The 18,791-nt window shown below is 47.5% G+C and overlaps 4 protein-coding genes across 6 annotated transcripts in view; 2 read left to right on the plus strand and 2 right to left on the minus strand.

The window, feature by feature from the left end:
- LOC120894686 (sodium- and chloride-dependent neutral and basic amino acid transporter B(0+)) overlaps positions 1 to 4,238 on the plus strand; it is a 53,448-nt gene extending 49,210 nt beyond the window's left edge. For all 3 annotated transcript variants that reach the window (XM_040297437.1, XM_040297445.1, XM_040297452.1), the window contains 5 exons: positions 1,134 to 1,291; positions 1,405 to 1,448; positions 1,594 to 1,686; positions 1,769 to 2,035; positions 2,143 to 4,238. In XM_040297437.1, the coding sequence (XP_040153371.1) occupies positions 1,134 to 1,291; positions 1,405 to 1,448; positions 1,594 to 1,686; positions 1,769 to 2,035; positions 2,143 to 3,769 (2,189 nt within the window). In that variant the 3' untranslated portion in view covers positions 3,770 to 4,238. The remainder of the gene's footprint in view (positions 1 to 1,133; positions 1,292 to 1,404; positions 1,449 to 1,593; positions 1,687 to 1,768; positions 2,036 to 2,142) is intronic.
- Positions 4,239 to 8,715: 4,477 nt separating this feature from the next.
- On the plus strand, positions 8,716 to 9,345 carry LOC120893890. The gene has a single exon (XM_040296079.1). It carries the CDS (start codon positions 8,716 to 8,718, stop codon positions 9,343 to 9,345), a length of 630 nt encoding a protein of 209 aa, XP_040152013.1.
- A 49-nt stretch (positions 9,346 to 9,394) lies between these two features.
- LOC120894704 (ankyrin repeat and MYND domain-containing protein 2) lies at positions 9,395 to 11,064 on the minus strand. The gene is made up of 2 exons (XM_040297465.1): positions 10,985 to 11,064; positions 9,395 to 10,906 (listed from the first exon to the last, which is right to left on the minus strand). The coding sequence occupies exon 2, from the start codon at positions 10,891 to 10,893 to the stop codon at positions 9,643 to 9,645; it is 1,251 nt and encodes a 416-aa protein (XP_040153399.1). The 5' UTR covers positions 10,894 to 10,906; positions 10,985 to 11,064; the 3' UTR covers positions 9,395 to 9,642.
- A 537-nt stretch (positions 11,065 to 11,601) lies between these two features.
- Positions 11,602 to 17,964, minus strand: LOC120894805 (tectonin beta-propeller repeat-containing protein). Its single transcript, XM_040297627.1, has 4 exons — positions 15,032 to 17,964; positions 13,892 to 14,963; positions 12,143 to 12,598; positions 11,602 to 12,067 (listed from the first exon to the last, which is right to left on the minus strand). Exons 1-4 carry the CDS (start codon positions 17,509 to 17,511, stop codon positions 12,026 to 12,028), a joined length of 4,050 nt encoding a protein of 1,349 aa, XP_040153561.1. The 5' UTR covers positions 17,512 to 17,964; the 3' UTR covers positions 11,602 to 12,025.
- Positions 17,965 to 18,791: the final 827 nt, after the last annotated feature.

The raw sequence follows: 18,791 nt of genomic DNA on the forward strand, positions 1-18,791 counted from the left end.
TTCAAATTCTATCAATTCAATTATTAAGTACTTAACTTAAATTAAATCATTTTGGAACAAACAATTTCTGACATTACATTAAATTTTGTAAATAAAGCGATTTACTCACAGTCTAACATTGATGCCTTAAGGTAGTTTGCCTGAAAGTAAACGTGTAATTTTCTTTTTTTTTTTGCTATATTTCATTGAATATTTATCACATAATGGCTTACCGTACATAAAAAAGGATATTCAATTCTCCAACAATTTAGTATGTGAAACATATTGAAATATTTAATTAAATACATTTTCTTGTGATTCCCCGCTGATCATTGTTTTTACACCGTAAAAAAGCGTAGAATCACAAGGAAATGCATTTAATTTATTAATTATTTTTTTATAATCTAGATAGTTGAGAAATTGAATATCCTCTCTGTTGGTGTACAGTAAGTAAAATTCTGATAATAAAAAGAAATATAGCAGAATAACTCAAAATTTCACATTCAATTTCCCCGGGGCTCTAACGCTTTAAAGACAGAAAATTATGCACACTATCAAAAATTAATGCCTTAGAGGCAAAAATCGTGTCAATCGTGTCAAAAATTGGTGCCTTAGAGACAAAAATAAGCGGATGAAAGCCAAAATTTAGAGGCAACGACTGTAAATTCTCTTTGGATCGAGTTTTAAAAACCAATTTAAAAAGTACAAAATTATAATGTTCAGTTAAAATCAGATCATTTAACTCATTTAGTGGCTTAATCCTATCACATACAGCTAAATTATACGAAAATTAGCTATAATTTGACTGAAAACCTCGAAATTCGACTTACTATAATATTCGAGACACGCTATTTCCTCCGATCCGCATTAATAGCTTACATTGGGGAATACCTGTAATAATTCAATAACAAAAAATAGACTTTTTCTTTATATGAATTACTAGACAGTTTTGCTAAAAGTTGTGTTTTTTTTTATTTTGCTATCGATATTTTTTTTAAATTTTGCGTTAAACAGCTCTTTTTTCAACATCCCAACACTGAAAATGTAGTCAGTGAAGCATTTAGTTTGTATCTTAATCGATTACCGATTTACGTAACTATTGTTATACCGAGCAAGCCAAACCAAACGTTAATATTTCGTTTCACCGTCAACAGGTGCCAGTCTGGTGGGACGTATTGCTTCGTGGCTGGCGGCGATATGGACATCGATGCAATCCGTGATTGCACTGCTCTACATCGGAATGCTAGCATTCAAATCTGTGCCATTGCGGGAGTGCTCCAAATCGGTTACGATCAACCCGCAAGCCATTTATGTGAGTCATGCCCGTTCGGTCTATTCCAAAACACCGAAATCCGTCAACCTGACCAATTTGTTCATTTTGTTTAACATGCATTGTCCGCTGGGTTTCTCTCTTCTCCTTTGCAGAATGGCTACGACGTACAGCAAAGCAGTGGACAGGAATGTTTGAAGTAAGCGTTTCTCCCTTCTATAACCCTGCACGCACGTACTTTGCATTCAGCGATTGGCTGACACAGTTTCGTCCAGCTGTTTGACTCATGCGTAAATTCTTACCCCTTTACTTACACTTATTTTTCTCACTTTCTCCCTCAACAGATTAACATTTCTCCGTCCAGTGTGGAGAAGCTCGCTGTACTTTGGCTTGCTGGCGTTGAGTCTCATACTGCTGTGGGTCATTTCGATGGTTTGGTAGGTGTCACAGACTGTTCGAACGCTCCAAAATGTCATGTTCACTGAAAATGCCTCCTTCTTGCGTCACTCCTTTCCACAGTACACACAGCGGGAAAATTAATCGCAGATCGATTTACCTGTTCGGCTTTGTGGCGCTGGTACTGCTGATCTTCGAAACCGGGTGGGAAGTTACGAAATCGATCAACGAGCAGTACTTCCCCGATCTGTGGCCCTTCCATCCGGAGTCGTTCGCGGACAGTACGGTCTGGTTCAATGCGCTCGTGCAGGTGATCTACTCGCTGAACATTGGTTTTGGCGCAGTGCCAGTACTGACGGGCAAGTTCCTCTACAAGGGGGATGCGATCAAGTAAGTTATCTCGTTGGGCTGAGAGTGAATGGACACACATTATGTCCTTGTTGTTCACTGCAAACCACTAAACATGTTCCTTTTTGCACGCTTTCCTCCCACATCAGGACCTCGTTTGTGTACATCTTCTTCAACATACTCATCACAGCGATCGCGGTAGTGTTCTACGTGTTCCAGTACAACAACAGCTTCACCGAGGCACATCCCTTCTATCCGGAGCTGAGCGCCCTCACCGTCATATACGATCGGGCCATCTCCGTGCAGGAGTCGGACCCGACCCTGCAGCGGCTCATTCCCGCTCTATCGTACACGGTGATCTTCATTTCGTCGCTCATTTCGATCGTCATCTACATCTACACCTCGACCCGGATCATCCGGAAGCACCCGAACTACACGGTGTGCCTCGCCGGGCTGGTGGTCGCCATTGCCGGGCTGCTCTGTCCCAACTACATCTTCCCGCGCATCCTGGACACGCGCATCGTCGGTGCGCTGGCCGTGTGCGCCATGATCTTCGAGATCATCCTCATCATCTGGGTGTACGGGTCGAAAAATCTCTACACCGATCTGGAGTTTTCGCTCGGCCGGCCCGTGCTGAAGGCGTGGCTGTTCATCTGGGGCTTCATACCGGTGCTGCTGATGGCGCTGCTGTGCTGGTGGTCGATCACCTACTACGACAACGATCTGCTGATCGATTACTTCCCCAAGTGGCTGCCGGTCGTGTTCAGCCTGTCGGTGATCGTGCTACTGGCCTGCGTCGAGATCAGCAAGCAGGTGGACTACAACATCTTCAGCATGATACACGGCGCGACCAAACCTTCGAAGGACTGGGGCCCGGCCGATCCGCTCGTCCGGCACGCCTGGAAGCAGTGGAAATCGGTCTGCGAGGATACGGGCGAGCGGGACTTTACGTTGCGCCGGCGCGGCACCAAGGACTACACCAACTCCATCAAGAAAGGCCAGTACACGCACTCGCACAAGTACGGTGCCTCGTCCAACCGGAACCTTTCGACGACGGGCAGCAACTCGCCCAACTACAGCGGATCGGTGTTTGGTGATTCGGCCATCGAAGAGGACATGAGTGTGGAAAAGTACCCACACTACAACAAGCACTCCAGCACGCAGCAGCAGCAGCAGCAGCATCACACCACGACCTTGGGTGGGCACGGAGGTTACGGGCTGGATACGCCACCGCCGCTTCCACCGCTTCCCCTGACCGAAACGACGGACGACAGTTCGCCCCGCATATCGGCCAGCTCGCGGAAGTCTTCCCGCGCGACGGATCACACCAAGCGGACGCCCAGCGAACGCAGCGGAGCCGATTTGCTGCCCAACTCGCGCAAAACGTCCGACAACAGCTTTTCCTCCCGCATCGACATCATGCCGCGGGATGAGGAAGCGACCGGGTTCGCTCGGAGAACGGCCATTGTGCGCAATCCACTCGCCAAGGGCAACCAAAACCACCAGCAGGTCCATGGCCGGCACTACCATCCGCACGGTGGCATGGTGCCAGTGCACGGTGCCAAACAGAATGCCGTCTCGTACCATCAGGACGGGCCGAGAACCGCCGTCGGTGGGCCGGCGAACGATGGCGACCGGCTGCAGCAGGGTGGCTACAATCGGGACATCTTCATCAGCAATGGGCATGCGCCGACCAGCGGCGGTGCGGCTGGCGGCGATCACATCTGCTGGCGAAAGTTTTCCATCAACTCGGAGGAATACTCGACGGAGCTGTAAGCATGGGAGGATGGCGCCTGTTAATAGAATATTGTTACACTTTTCGTTTTCGTTCCGTATCTTTCTGTTTGCATGCGTTTGCAACGTTGCAGTTTTGTACATACTGTTAGACACGAGTGCTAAGACAAGGGTATGGGAGGGACATAGAAAAAAAAAACACTTTGCCACTACGATTACACACCCGACCGTGGTGTGTATTTGTGTTCCGAACTGGTTTGGCCGGTGGCAAAGGACTGATTTCATGGGGACGTGTGTGTGTTTATGTTTGTTCATTCGAAGAGGGTAGGGTTTTGGGAGAACGCAGGACTTAACCGGTGTCCGGTTCATCGGTTTATATTATTTATTCGAATAGCAAAAGCAAAAAAAAAACTCATTCTAATGTGAGTGTTTGGGTCAGGTTTGCATGGCGCGTCTTTCAAAAGGAAGGTGTTTAAAATAAAAGCTGCAACTTGTGAACCTTTAAACCTGTCGCATGTGTTACTGCGTTCACGCAACATCATTGTTCGTTATCGTTACCAATCCGTAGCAATGCACTTACGGGAAAAGGAATGAAGTGTGCTCATGAGCGATCTTAATTCGACGATCTTGGAAGATCTTTTTTGTGGCATGCTAGCCCGGCATACACTGTTTCGTGCAGAGGCGCAACGATACCAAGCGGGAGAGAACGATCCCGCGTTTCTAAAAGATGGTAGAGTAGTTAAGTAGTTTTTTGTTGTTCTGGGCAAACGCTGATATGACCGACTCGGCCGGGATAAAGTAATACTAAGTAAGCTGTGTGTTAAGAGACCGGGTGTACTGAAACTTAATGTAGCCTAGTAGAGCGTGGATATGGCTGGAAGACGAGCATTGCTTTCCTGTCAAAAATGGCACGTGTGTGCGTGTTTCAAGGGAGAATTGTACATAACGCAACGCTAGTGAGACCTGCGCTGGAAGTTGGAAGTTGGTAATAATAAAAATTACAGTTACGTTAAAAACACTAAAAACTGGACTTTGCAATTGTGTTTACACATTTTTATTTTGTTGTGCCATTCTCGTTATTTTCGTTTAAATTACACACACTTTAGTACAGCGAATTAAGCAACTGGTGAAGCGACATTAACGTTGATTTGAACTAGCGGTGGTGCCGGTTGGCGAGATCCACCAGCGCCTGGCTGTGGAGCTGGTCCCGGACCGCGTGGATAAGTTTTGTCCGCACGGAATGGAGGACGTTCACGACGCGAAGGACCCTCTTTGGGATCGTTGCTGTACCGAGGTTTGGAATTAGACTGCTCAGCTTGAGGACGGTTGTGATGCTTTTCTGGTGCTTCTTTGGTTTTATCACTTTCGTGTGCTGTTTTTCCGTCGCCTTTGTGAGCTTTTTCAACCTCACGTTCATTCTCTTTCGCTTGTTTGTCGGGGATTTCCTGCTTTTCACGCTGCCCTTCGCTATCTTTGGATGGATTATTTCCAACCGGCTTTTCAACAGCGGCTTCCTTCTGTGCATCGGGATTGCTTAGTGGTTGCTCGTTGTCAGCTTCGTTCTTACCGACCGGTCCTTGGTTAGATAGTTCACTATCGATCGTTTGTTCCGGTCGAGGATCGAGCGACTGGGATATTGGTCCATCTTCCTGATACTGATCGTTCGATGATTTATCGTCAAGGCGTACAAACGGCACATTTCCTGCCGAATCTTTGGGAAGTTCGGCAAAGAGACGGTTTAAGAACTCATCCGAAACACGGCCTGATTCCGGGTACAGCAGATTGAAATTGTACGGGTAGAGCGGATATTGATTGGGTGAGGATGGTTTGCGATACGGCTCGTACGGCTTGGCCGATCCGATGGCAACGAGCCCAAGTAGTACAATCAAAATTGCTGTTCCCATTATTCACAACTTTACAAAACGGATGCTTGGCGAAAATGGTACTGATGGTGATTTGTTCGGAATGCAGCCATTATATACCCAGCTGCTCTAGAGGGGTATGTAAATAATATTGGCGATATAAAATCTCGAATCATCGTCGAGATAATTATTTGTGTGTCCCCTATCATGCTGCGTACTTTCCCGGACGAAGGAGTTCTGGTGAGTGTTTGAAAATTTATTTATCAACACTTGAGATGGATGCGTAATTGAACTTTCCCCATGGGCACGTATGTACGGTCACGTGTTGCCCAATGCTTGGTTTCAAGGCAGATTTGCAAATATCTCGTTTCACGTGCCGACGGACCGTTAAAATTTAGTAGACAGCTTGTCCTTCAATAGTATGTAGAACTTGTGAACTATTTTTAAACGCTTAATTGTGACAGAAAGATTTTTTTTCTTATATGTGTCAATTATATTACAACTTACAAGTGGTATATGTTAGTAATAGCCGCGTGATGAAACGGTAGGCACTAGGCTTGATAATTCGTTTCATTTCCATGAACGTGAACGTACTATTTCTTTCATTTAGATGAACTGAACGTGAATCGCGATTCATTCGTTCATTTCAGTTTTTGAAAATATGGTAAATGATGTCATTTCGTAAGAAGAATTACTTTATTACATCTTGAAAATTATTTGGCAGACCAGGACAATTTTTATTTCGTCGAATAGGTCTTTCTTTTCGTGAATGTCCTGATCATACGGTTCTAGTTCATATTTGTGTGGGGAAAATGAACGACCTGGCTCATTAGGACGTTCTTCATTTCGACGGGTTCGACGTTCTTTTAATAAACGTCCTAGTGTTATGGTTCACTTTCATATTTGTATGGGAGGAAATGAACGACCTGGCTTTGCAGGACGTTCTTTATTTCGACGGATAGGTCGTTCTGTTTGTGAAAATCCTGGTCATATGGTTCACGTTCATATTTGTATGGGGGAAATGAACGACCTAGCCTACTAAGACGTTCTTTATTTCGGCGGGTAGGACGTTATTTTGATTACCAACTCAGTACATTATGATTTATAAAGCATCAACGAACGATGATAAGATAAACGTAGGTCGTTCGTTCTTTATGATGAATTGAATGAATCGTACAGTTCTGGTTCTTAAGGCACAACTCTACTAGAAACGCCGGTTCCTATAAAGGACGAAGGGGGTTTTATCCCAACTGAACGGTTCTCTCGTATCAAGGTCGGACATTTCGATTGCGTTGCATAAAATTAGCTTTATTTAATAGTATGATGTTCTGCCAAGAAGAAGAAGAAGAATAAGAAGAAAAAAGAAGAAAAAGAAAATATTGGTAGTAGTAGTAGTAGTAGTAGTAGTAGTAGTAGAATAGGAAAAAGAAGAACAATGATAGTTTTCAAACCACGCACCAAACATCCATAGAACCGGACACCAAACCTTAACCTATTCTAAATACGTTCAACCGAGTATGCCCGGTATAAGGCTAAAAATACAGGGAGCAAATGTCCTGAGAGTAAAATCGGTCGATACTTAATGTGTTGAAAATACGACCGAAGCCGAAATAATGTGAATTTAAATAAAAAAATAAACAATGATACATTTAAACTGCAAATTCAATTTATTATTTATTATTATCATTCTAGAAAGATGATCGAATAAACAACACCTTTGCTTATTATATAAACTTAATTTAATGCTTTACACTAGTAAATGAAGACAAAGTATCCTGAACATTAACAATATATAACTGGGTAAAATTACGTTATTCTTTTTTTTGCATTCTTCGGCACACTAACGGAGCGACCCGCTGTCCCACGGGAGTTCGGTAGGTTCAGCAAAGTATAGCCGAGTCCGACCCGTGGCTCCAACGAGTTCAATAGATTCATATAAGTTCGGTAGGTGGACATGAGTCCGATTGGTTCATACGAGATTATTAGGTTTAGTGGGGACTCTGGGTCGTTTTTGGAAGGCTCCGAACCATTATGTTCCGGTGGACCCATCCGGTCGATTAAGTTCAGGTGCATAAATCGTACAATTCCTAATCGTTTTTATGTTATAGCTAAAATATTAAAAAAAATATGCCTTAAATATAGTTTTACTTTTTTTCAGTACTTCACACAATTTTCACATCACAATGATTATTTATCATTATTTTAATGATTATTTCGAACAAAATATTACACGTCTTACATAAATTTCAGATTTTTCTTAATTATATTAAAAAGATAAAGCATTTTCTAAAATTCTAAAAAATCTGAATTTTTAATAAAAATATACAATATAATAACATTAAGAGCCACGTTACTTCGAATTGTTTTGTTGAGTACTGAAATAAATTTTTTTACATATTGTTGTTTTTAAATCCTGTCAAGTTTTAAAAGTTATAACATAAGAACAATTAGGAGTTATACAGTTTAAGGGCAGATATAGAGAAACATATAGATAGAAATAGATAGAAACTAATTTAATTTTCAACAGAACATTGCATCGTAATTCGATTACGCATATAAAAGTTATAAGCCTCCATAAGGGATCGGTCCCCGGGAGATTCGAACCCGTGACCAAAATGTTATTATTTCGAATGACTTGACAAATGTACCAAGGGACCAACTCAATCAATCGAAGTAGCAAAATTTATTTTAAAGGCACAATAAAACACGAAACAAGGAAAGACTACACCCTCCTTGTTAAAATTGTCAAATTAAATCGTTCAATCATTCTAAACTGATACGCAAATGTAACAAAAAAATCGATTGTGTGGCAGTACACGCGACCAAGACAAACAAGAGTTCAATTTCAAAACAAGACTCATTGTAAAACAACATTCATTCAAGTACGAGCGAGCTAGAAACGTGAGATAAAACTACACTCTTCATCGAATAATTTATTTGTCATCACCAGTTCCACCTGAATTGAGTTCAAGCAGTTGTAAGAAGCATTATTTGATCGCTGATATTCATGCTTGTTTGCGATTTAAACAACATCAAACTTGTATAAAAGGACCCACAATCTTTGAAGTCGATATCAGTTAAATCGTACTCGTGCTCACGCTTTCAAACAGTCAACGGTACAGAAATATGGCAAAAGTTACCATCCTCCTTATTGTTGCCCTTGCTTCATCTGTTTTTGCCAAACCCTATGAAGTCACTGAGAAGAAAGCTGACCATCCAATTGAAGAAATTGCCCCGCTGAAGGAACTTTCCATCGGAGCAAACCGATTTTCTGACGACTATTTAATCCAGCTGTACGAAAGGTTCCTGCACATACAACCGCTTAAACATCCCGGATTGGAAGATCAGCATGAGAAGCAGGAGGAGGCTTTAGAAGAGAAAGCTCAACCAGATGCGCATCATGAATCGGGTAATATGGAGGAAAAGCAAGGTCCTGCTGGAAGCAACAAGACAGAACTGGCCGAGGATGAAGAACGGCAAGAGTCGAATATACCCCCGAAGGATGCTCCATCAAGCAACGTAGAAAAGGAAGGAAAAAAGAATGAATTGGACGAAGTGAAGGAGTCCGAGAGCAAAGAATTGAAGCCAAAAACACCCGAAAGCCTCAACAACGATCAACACCGGAAACCAAATATTAAGGATAAAGCTAAGAGCGATGATAAAGTTGTAAAACAAGATGATGTAAAGGATATCGAGGACAAGGAAAGACGTTCGCCCCTGGTACAAATTAACGTCAATGTAGGGCCGGGAAAATAATCAATAAAAAGAAAACCAATTAAAACTTACCAAATAGCAGTGCAACAAGTTTGTTTGATGGAATTGATTTCTTTATTCCATATCAGCTTTAGCTTATTACACATTACTGACACAGACCAAATGCGAAAAGTGCGAGACACACTGTAGCTTCTTCTCACTTACGGTACAATATTGCCTAACCTTCGTCTTCGTCTGCCATTACACACACACACACATACAGTACACTGGGACATACATAAAATAGTGCTCTTTGCAAGTGTCCTCCCCATCGCCGCATTCCGCCATCAACGTCTCCATTCAACCGGCGACCAACTTTTGCAGCTGCTCGCTAATCTCCGTCGAATCGATGTCCTTGGCGGCGGCCGCGTTCGGTGCCTCGCCGGCTGCTCCAGACGGTCGGCTGCATACCTTCTTGTGGGTGAACCAGTGTAACCGCTGGCACTCCCGGTCGCAGTACTGCACCTCCTTGCACTTGGAGCACTTTTTGTCCGGCTTTTCCTCGCCGCACGAGCTGCAGTACGTGATCGTGTCCTGGAAGCCGCGCTGCCCATTGATGGCCGCACGGACAATGTCGAGGGCCGGGGCGAGATTCTCCTTGCTGGCGAGCTGCGTCACCATCTGCCGGAAGATGGTGCAGTCACGGAACGGGAACTCTCGCACACACTCGCGCACGAGCGCTTCCACGTACTCCAGCGTGCCGTCCTTGTTCGGTTTCAGCACCCGCTTGGCAAACAGCTCGACGAAATCGGTCTTCTGTTCCTGTTGCGCATCGCGCCGTGAGTTGGCGTAGTCGCGGTGCTTCACAATCTCGCCCATCACGTACCCGAGATAATGGTACTTGAAGGCCATCACCTCGTTCACCTCACCGCGCCGCTTCATCTCGCGCTCCATCATCTCCACCAGCACCGCTCGCAGATTCTTCATGTCCGAGGCCAGCAGACCGTACCGCTGCAGGTTCAGCAGTATCCGCACCGGGTGGATATTGACCTGCATGATAAAGCTATGGAATGGCTCCAGCAGCACCACCGGCAGCAGCGCCTCCTTTTGGCCCCGTGCAACCGTATAGCACTCCACGTCCTTCAGCGGGACGAAGTTGTTGATCGTACCGACCGCCTCGTGGTTCGCCACGAATGCACCCATCTGGGCGGCGGTGCGACCGACGGAATTAATTGCCTTCGCATCGGCACCGGCCAGCAGCAGCTTCAGACACACCTCAGCGCTCCCGGACAGGGCACCGAAGTGCAGCGCTGTGTAGTTGTACTCGTGCTTGCTGGAGTTCACATCCGCGCCCTGGTCCAGCAGCAGCTGCACCGCCTCCTTGTTGCCCTTGTACGCCGCGTGCTGCAGCGGTGTCATGCCATTTTCGTCCACAAAATCGACGCTGGCTTTGTACTGCGACAGCAGTAGGCGCAGTTCGCTATTTTCGTTCTTTGCAATGCGATTAAATATTGCCTGCTGGTCGGCGGTCAGCACCACCTTCGGTGCGGCGGGTTTCGTATCGCTGCTGTCGGCGGCATCCTGCGCAGTGTTAGGTTTTTCGGACGACATTATTCGGGTAACGCTGTAATTTTGATCGAAAGTGTTTCAATTGCTCGCTATTTTCTGCACCAGAATATTTGATAAAGATAAGACTACTTACTTCTTTGCAAACTCACAGCAAAATTTTGACTACAAACATGCGCTTCGAAGAGTTTGACAGAAGGCAACATGGAGTTGAGTCTTCCACAGTACAAAGCGATTGACAGTCGGAAACATAAAAAAATATAATGTTTTAACATGTAGATAGTTAAAATAATTTTGATCCTTAATTGCTAAACCATAGTGGTTTTAGTTAATAAAAAATAATTATTTACATGCTATTTAGTTCAGATAACCCTTCATATGCCATGCCATGTCTAAGGCCCATAGTGTAACCTTCAAACATCTGGTTTAGTGATGTTAAATACGGAACGGAGTCGTGGATCCGCTCCGACTCTGGCAATGAATTAAAACAGAAGTCGAATCCTGTAATTTTAAACGAGCCCAGACAACTCTGAACGATTCCGGATGAACTCGAAAAGTTAGGCGAAACACTTAAAGGTCCTATTAATTTGTTATTTTAATTATACTTTATATTAACACCCGGACTCATTCAGACTCATCTGGACTCAACCGGAGTCATCGTGAGTCGTCTTGAGTAATCAGGACTCGTATGGATACATTTAGATAATGAGTATCCTTATTTGCTCAAGAAAACAAGAATTAAACAATACAGCATTACAGTTACAGCAAAAAGTTTATTGTAATCAATTTTACTGAAAATTCCGCGTTCAACCTATCAGTCAATTTTGAACTAAAACTATGTATTGGGGTGGAACGCATTGATTTTTGTTTTTCACTAAAACATCACACAGCGGTTGCAGCGTATAAATAGCTTGTAAAGCAACTTCTAATGGCTTTGAACAGGAATAAATCCTTCATTTTGGTTTGAAGCAACAGTAGCTTTGACGTTATTGCTGGAATTATAAGCAGGATTTGTCAATAAATACGATTACACATTCATGTACAGTGAGATTTTTTTTTTGTAGATTTGTCTTTGAAAGCAATAGCGTCTTTTGGGCTATAGCGTTGTTGTTAAACGTGTTCCTTAAGCTAAATACACCACTTTAAAGTAAGTAGATTGTTTTTATCACCTCGTCGTTCAATCGTAAAACCCAGTCACATTAACGGAACTCCAGTTTGCCTAAAAATATTGAGGGAAAAAAGTCAATTAAACACTAAAAAGATTCAACCGTAGTACGTCGCTTGAATTACGTACCTGAATACCGAGAATCCATCCAGTGCCTGCTGGATTCAAGGGCGTAATACCGCTACGTTTGCATACGTAGCCAGATTGGGAGACGGCAAACACGTGCTCGCTAACCGAAACATTCTTAAACCCACTGTTTCCTTCATAGTGCGGTGGATCGTTCAGAACGTTGGGCAGTAGCTGCCAATGGCTACCCTCCGGAAAGGTGCCGTTAATTTCCTTCCGCACCGAAAGCCGCCCAACCGTATCCAGTGCCCAGATGCCACACTTTCCTGCCGAGATTTGCTTAAAACTAACGCCTCCCGGTGGTTCAATCAGCTGCCACTTGCTGCCGAGTGGATTGTCCACCGTAATACCGCATCGCAGGAATGCACTGCCATTTTTGCCCACCGTCCAAACTTTGTTGTCGTAAATACTAATACTGGTGAGGGGTTGATCGCATGGAACGTGTTCCCAGCCAGTACCCTGCAAAGTAATGGATCGAAACAGCCACCGTGAGGGGAGATTGCAATAAAACACATCAATATTAATGATAAATAAAGTTGGAAAAAATCCGAAGTTGACTCCGATCTGACTCCGATAATTTCGTAACCGACTCCGGAAGATAAGTTCGCCCAGGATAATCCGGAGTCGTTCAGAATCATCGGAAATCGCCCGGAGTCGTCCAGAGTCGTCCGGAGTCGTCCAGAATCGATTTGAGTAGGAGTCGTCAGGAATAGGCCGGAGTCGGCCTTCGAAACAAAGGCCTGTATATAAAGTGCACGCGCGAGTCGAGTCCGATTCCGGTGGACTCCGATCAACTCAGGTCTATTAGTGGGATCTTGGAATCGGACCTACCCGATTCCGATTCCGTGTTCGGAATTAATTCCGGAGCCGATTCCTAAGTTGAGTCCGGAGCCGATTCCCAAGTCGGCTCTGGAGTCGATTCCGCGATCAGAATCGGCTCCGGAATCGGAATTGATCTAGGAATAGCAATTTGCCCCGATAACGGAATCATAAATGACTCCATAGTTAGAATTAGCTCCGGAATGTGAATTATTGAATGGAAAAAGAAGTTTTAGAAGTGAAACCAGTCCGGGAATATCCATGAGAATGGATCGTTTAGTTGTAAATTTTGATCCTTTGCGGTTATCAATACTTAGTGTGATTGGACCCAAATGCATATTTTTAAGGCGATGCCGAAACTGACTCCGTTTGGTAGCCGATTCTAATTTAGGAGCCAATTCCAATTCGTGAGCCGATTTTGATTCCGGAACCGATTCAGATTCCGGAGCCAATTCCGTAAACGGATTCCGACGGAGTCAATTCCAGAGTCACTTCCGATACCGGAACCGATTCCGATTCCGGAGCCAATTCCGGAATCAATTCTGGAGCCAATTACGGAACCAATTCCGGAGTCAATTCCGATTCCGGAGCCGATTCCGGAATCGATTCTGAAAACTGATTCCGGACCTATTATCCGGAATCGGTTCCAGAAAACTGCGGAGTTAGTCGGAATCGATTCCGACAAAAACTTCATTTTTCCCATCACTACTCTGAACGACTTCGAATGACTCTGATTCAGGTCGACTTCGGACGACTTCGGGCGCCTCCGATTCCAAACGACTCTAGGCGAATTCGGAGGACTCCTAACGACTCCGAACGACTCCGACTCCGGGCGGAACTAGTGGTTTCCATTTTGTCGGAGTCGGAATCCGATTCAAATCGGAGACGTGAGTGCGCTCCAATAAGCACATCACTAATACAAACGCCACTTACCGCTGGCTGAGACTGGGAAACACCGCGACGGTACAGTACATCTCCGTTTGCCGCAATCGCCCAAACCGTGATGGTGCAGTCCGCATCATCGCTATCCGGCTGAAGCGCTACGTCCACCACCTTGGTGTTGCCGATCTCCTGCCACGGTCCGCTCGTCGTTAGCCGACACTTGCGGTACCAGCGGCGTCGTCGCACGTAGTCCGTGAACTGCTTTTTCGCATGGTACGAAGCAGGGAAATCGACCGCATACTGCCACCCGTCGCGATCGACCCCGCCCGGATTGTGGAAGTCTACCATCCAATCGCTGATCCACTGCCAGTGCATCGACAGCAGCTTGGCGTGCTCTTTGCTGCGCTTGTGCTTGCCTGTCACGTCGCTCCACATGTGCCGGTCGGTCGGCAGTCCGGTGGAGGAGAAGCCGGAAAGCGGATTCCAGCGCTGGTTCTCGTAGATGTAGTAGTTTTGCGTGTCCGTCATTACGTTGATGCCCTGGCTGCTCGTCTCCAGCCCCTTCAGGAACGCGCCGCCCCATCCGCCCGAGTACACCCAGGCCGTGTTGTCGTACCCGATGCCCCAAACGACACCGGCCTTGCTCGAAACGACCCGCTTCATGTGGCCCCCGATCTGGCGCCAGTACACATCACGCAGCGGGATGATGATTCGCGGACTGTCGTACACGATCTGCAGTATCTTTACCCGGCCGCTGCTGTACAGACTGCACACGGTGTCCGGTGCGAGTCCGCTGCGGTAGTGAAACTTGGGATGCTCTTTGCCATTCACCTGCACCCGGAACCCGTCCGTATCGCTGTAGATTTCCAGCTTGAATTCTGCCCCCGGTGCGAACGTGACCAGCTTGTCGCGTATTTCGTCCTCACTCCACGCCGATGCGGCCATCGAGTTAAACACGGTCAGGTTCTCGTTAAACCTTGGATTGATGTGCAGCGGAATGTTGCGCTGCGTTTCCAGCTTATGGCGCAACCGGACGGTCGGGTGGCCCTGCAGATCGAACCGCACCTGGTCGGCGTCGTCGTATATGAAGCCCGAAATTTCCAGCCGTGAACCGATAAGCATCCTGTGGAAAACGAACAACAATATTAGCAAACGCTTCAGTATCCGTAGGATGACCGAGCCATGTCTCACCCATTATGAAGAGCTGTTAGGTACGGTGTTTCGGTTGCTGTCAGATCGATTCGTTGGCGATAGCTCTTGGCCGCCTCCTCCCACTGCGCTGACTCCAGATTAATCGGATCGAACACGAACACATCGCCCATCCCGGACGTTATCCACACCGAGCGGGCCGACGGTCGACCCTGCACCTCGTTGATTTGGCAACAGACCGAGGTGAGATGCGAGATCCAATCCTCCAAATCTGTATCGCCGCTGAACTGCAGCTTCAATGGCGACGATCCCGGTGGCAGCCGGGGAGCATGGATGGCCAGCCGGGGGGAACCGGGCTCACTGCAGCACATGATGCACGTAATTTCGGACAGCGAGAACTGCATCTTGGTCGTAATGCCGTCCGAGTTGAGCACGGTCAGCGTGCCCGAGTCGGGTCCGGTACCCTGATTGTTCACCCATTCCAGCTCGATCAGACAGTCCTCGAACGGGTGGCCCGACTTGGCACAGCGCGCTTCGCCCGATTTCACCCACGAGCTCATTTCAATCGCCTTTTCGTAGTGTGCAAAGGCGCCGCTCTCCATCTCGCCCGCTGGCAGACGTTTCTTGAGATCGTCCAGCAGCTGCAGCCGCCAGGATTGGTTCAGCTCTTCCGACGCGTTCTGCGAGTAGCTATCGTTGAACCAGTTCGGCAGCAGGGCCGGATCGACTGTGACGGCACCGGCGGAGCAGCCCACCCACTGCACCTCACAGTCGGTCCAGTTCTGAGACCCGCCGTGGTCTTCACACTCGCCAAACACGCCCGAATCGCGGGACGTTTCGCCCTCGAACACGCTCGAGTCCGTCTCCGGGTGTGCCTCCGTGCCGACCACCGAACCAACCGACCGGACCGGGCTCCAGGCGCGCGAGTTTTTCAGCTGCTTGCCCGAAATCTCGTACACCTCGTTGCTCACCGGGACGCTCGTGCCGGCCACACTCTCCAGCGACACCTTCTTGGCGAGCTTGCTCTCCACCAGACTTCCCACGTGCTGCTGTTGCTGCTGCTGCTGCTGTAGATGCTGTTTCGCTTCCAGCTGGGTCGCAAGCGCATCAGGCGACAGTTCCGGTTTGTGCCACAGTTCCGGTCGGTTCTTCACGTTTGCCGTCGGTGCCGAACGGGACGTTTCCTCGATGCCCGCCCCGCCGGCCATCGTTCCTCCGCCAGCGGCACCCGCGTTACCTGCTTCCTGCTGCAGCCGCTCCTTGTACAGGCTGTTCAAGCTGCGGTGCTTCGTCGTAGTAGGCGAGCTGTTTCCACTTTGCCGGCTGGAGAAGGAAAAATTACTCGACGTACGGCTGAGCTGCATCGGCAGCTGAATGAGGCGCCACTTCTTGCCGGTCGGATCGGTGGCCGACACGCCGGACCGGAAGTACAGGGCGCGATCTTCCGACCCGACGGCAAACACCTGATCGTTGGCCGCCACGGAGATGTACGAAATGTTGCCAACCATCTCCACCCACCCGCTCCCGATGGCGGCATCCTCGCTAACGCCCGACGCTTCCCCGTGTACGCCGCGCCGGAACCACACGTGATTGTCGTTCGTGACGCACCACACCGAGTTGGTGCCGACGGCCACCTGCGCGATCTTGAGATTGGTCCCGGGCGGTTTCACCTCCAGCCAATTGTTGCCGGTCAGTGTGTCCCGCGTGATGCCGGCCCGCACGATCGCTCGCCCGTTGTACAGCACGGCCCAGACCAGTCCGGTGGCACCGACCGATATCTGGGACACCTCGCACCCGGACGGTGTGGTAACGGCCGTCCAGCGCAACCCTTCCGGTGCGGTGGTACTGACGCCCGACCGGAACATCACCCGGCCGTGCGCCGTTACGGCCCACACCAGCAGCAGTCCCGGCGATGCGCCGGGCACATTCGCGCCGCCGATCGAAACGTCGATGAACGGTTCCTGCGTCGGGTCTTTGTGCAGCGGGGCGACGGCACACCAGGAGTTTAGCGCACAGTAGCGCCGGAAGCGTACCCACTTCCGGCGCCGGACGCACGACTTCCAGTTCTTCTGCGGATGGTAGGTGGCGGGAAAGTCTACCGCATACGTCCACCCGTCATGGTCGAGCGGCTGCCCGTCGAGGGTCAGATCGAGCTGCCACTCGCCCTCCCACTGCCACGCCATCGAGGGTAGCCGCACCTTGTCGATGTTTCGGTCGACGGTACCGTCCGCGTTGGAGAAATGGTACCGATCCGTAGGCAGCAAGCGGTTCGAGAAGCCTTCGATCGGCAGCCAGCGCTCGTTCTCGTACGCTTCCTCCTTGAGCCGTATCGGCACGTCTAGCCCGTGCACGTGCACGTACACCTGCCGGTCGCCCCCGATCGCCCACATAAAGTGTGGCACCACGCAGATCTTCTTAAACTCCAGCCCGAGGTAGAGGAACTCGCGCCAGGCCGATCCGGAAGTGGAGAGTGCATAGACACGGCCCTCATTGCTGTTGGCGAATAGCAGCGTGCTGGGCATGGCTCGGCTCGACAAACTTCTCTTATTATGGGCAGTGCGGTGCCACTTATCCTTGAACGAGCACGACCACAATGACGACGATGAATTCCAAGTCAATAGTCGGTGGGGATACGAACGGCGAGCAGGTACTGTGATTGGGCAAACAAATCAGCCTGGTGTGTATCCTTGTCGCAAATAATCGATAACCGAGATCGATCCGAAGGGGGAAGTAGGGATTGGTGCAGAATGTTCACACGTTCGGTCACACCAGCCAGCACACGCACGGGATTTTTCACACAATGTACGCCGAGCAGATTACATTCGAACCATCGCGAGCTTGCAGTGTAATTACGTTCTATTACAATGTACACACAGGTCACAGCCACTGGTGTGTACTAGTAAAGTGTATCATCGTTTTTTAAATCACCACCCCTCCACACACAGCTATGCATAGAGCGATCGGAAAATTTTCGTTTGACAGTTCTCAAACAATGCCCGTCATGCCCTGTCGGAAAGCATCGCACACAAACACACCTCGAGCGAATGTAAACAAACAAGCCCTCCCCCCTACCCCTTCACCCAACACACACACATACACACGGGCGATCGAAACGGCCAGATACGAATGTGGAGGGTTTTTTTTTTACTAAATGCAAATAATGCAGTTTTGAAACAAATATTGGTGTAATTTTTCTTGAAAAAATAAGCCATTTTTTTAAGATTTAACAAAAAATAAAATTTTGTTTCATCCACTGACAAACAGCTGATTTGTCGTTTGCCCGGTTTCTGGTATTCGTATAAATGTCAACAAACTAGTGGTGGGAGCTCGAAATCGGAACTAACCTGTACCGATTCCGTGCTCGGAATCAAATTCCGGAGCTATTCGAAAGCCGACTCTATTCCAATTCCGGTTCTAGAGCCGATTCCAAAGTCACAATCGGCTCCGGATTCGGAATCGGTACGGAATTCGCAATCAGCTCCCGAATCCTAATCAGAATTGGCTTCAGAATCAGAGTCAGTTCTAGAATTGAAATCAGTAGTTTACGAATCGGCATCAGTCTCCGGAATCTCCAAGAGAATGGATCGTTTACAAGTCCTGGGGCCTGCCATTGGTCTTTTGCTAGGGAAACAAAAAACATTGCGAACAACTGTACTCTAATCGCATGAATAACAGCAGTGTGCAGGTAAAATTATGATTTCCTAAGAATTATTGCAATTGATAAAAACCTCATCCCACACACACAGAATTGATCAACAGAATAGAGTTGAAATTATAGCGAAAAAAAATATTTTTTCTACAT

The sequence above is a fragment of the Anopheles arabiensis genome, chromosome 2, assembly GCF_016920715.1.
Source record: "Anopheles arabiensis isolate DONGOLA chromosome 2, AaraD3, whole genome shotgun sequence".
NCBI lineage: Eukaryota > Metazoa > Arthropoda > Insecta > Diptera > Culicidae > Anopheles > Anopheles arabiensis.

Bases quoted from the DNA above. Each gene is read 5' to 3' on its own strand.
- LOC120893890 (XM_040296079.1), top strand. From the start codon at position 8,716: ATGGCAAAAGTTACCATCCTCCTTATTGTTGCCCTTGCTTCATCTGTT.
- LOC120894704 (XM_040297465.1), bottom strand. From the start codon at position 10,893: ATGTCGTCCGAAAAACCTAACACTGCGCAGGATGCCGCCGACAGCAGC.
- LOC120894805 (XM_040297627.1), bottom strand. From the start codon at position 17,511: ATGCCCAGCACGCTGCTATTCGCCAACAGCAATGAGGGCCGTGTCTAT. The intron at 14,964-15,031 runs GTGAGACATGGC...CGTTTTCCACAG, and splicing joins CTAACAGCTCTTCATAATGG to GATGCTTATCGGTTCACGGC. The intron at 12,068-12,142 runs GTACGTAATTCA...CAATATTTTTAG, and splicing joins GATGGATTCTCGGTATTCAG to GCAAACTGGAGTTCCGTTAA.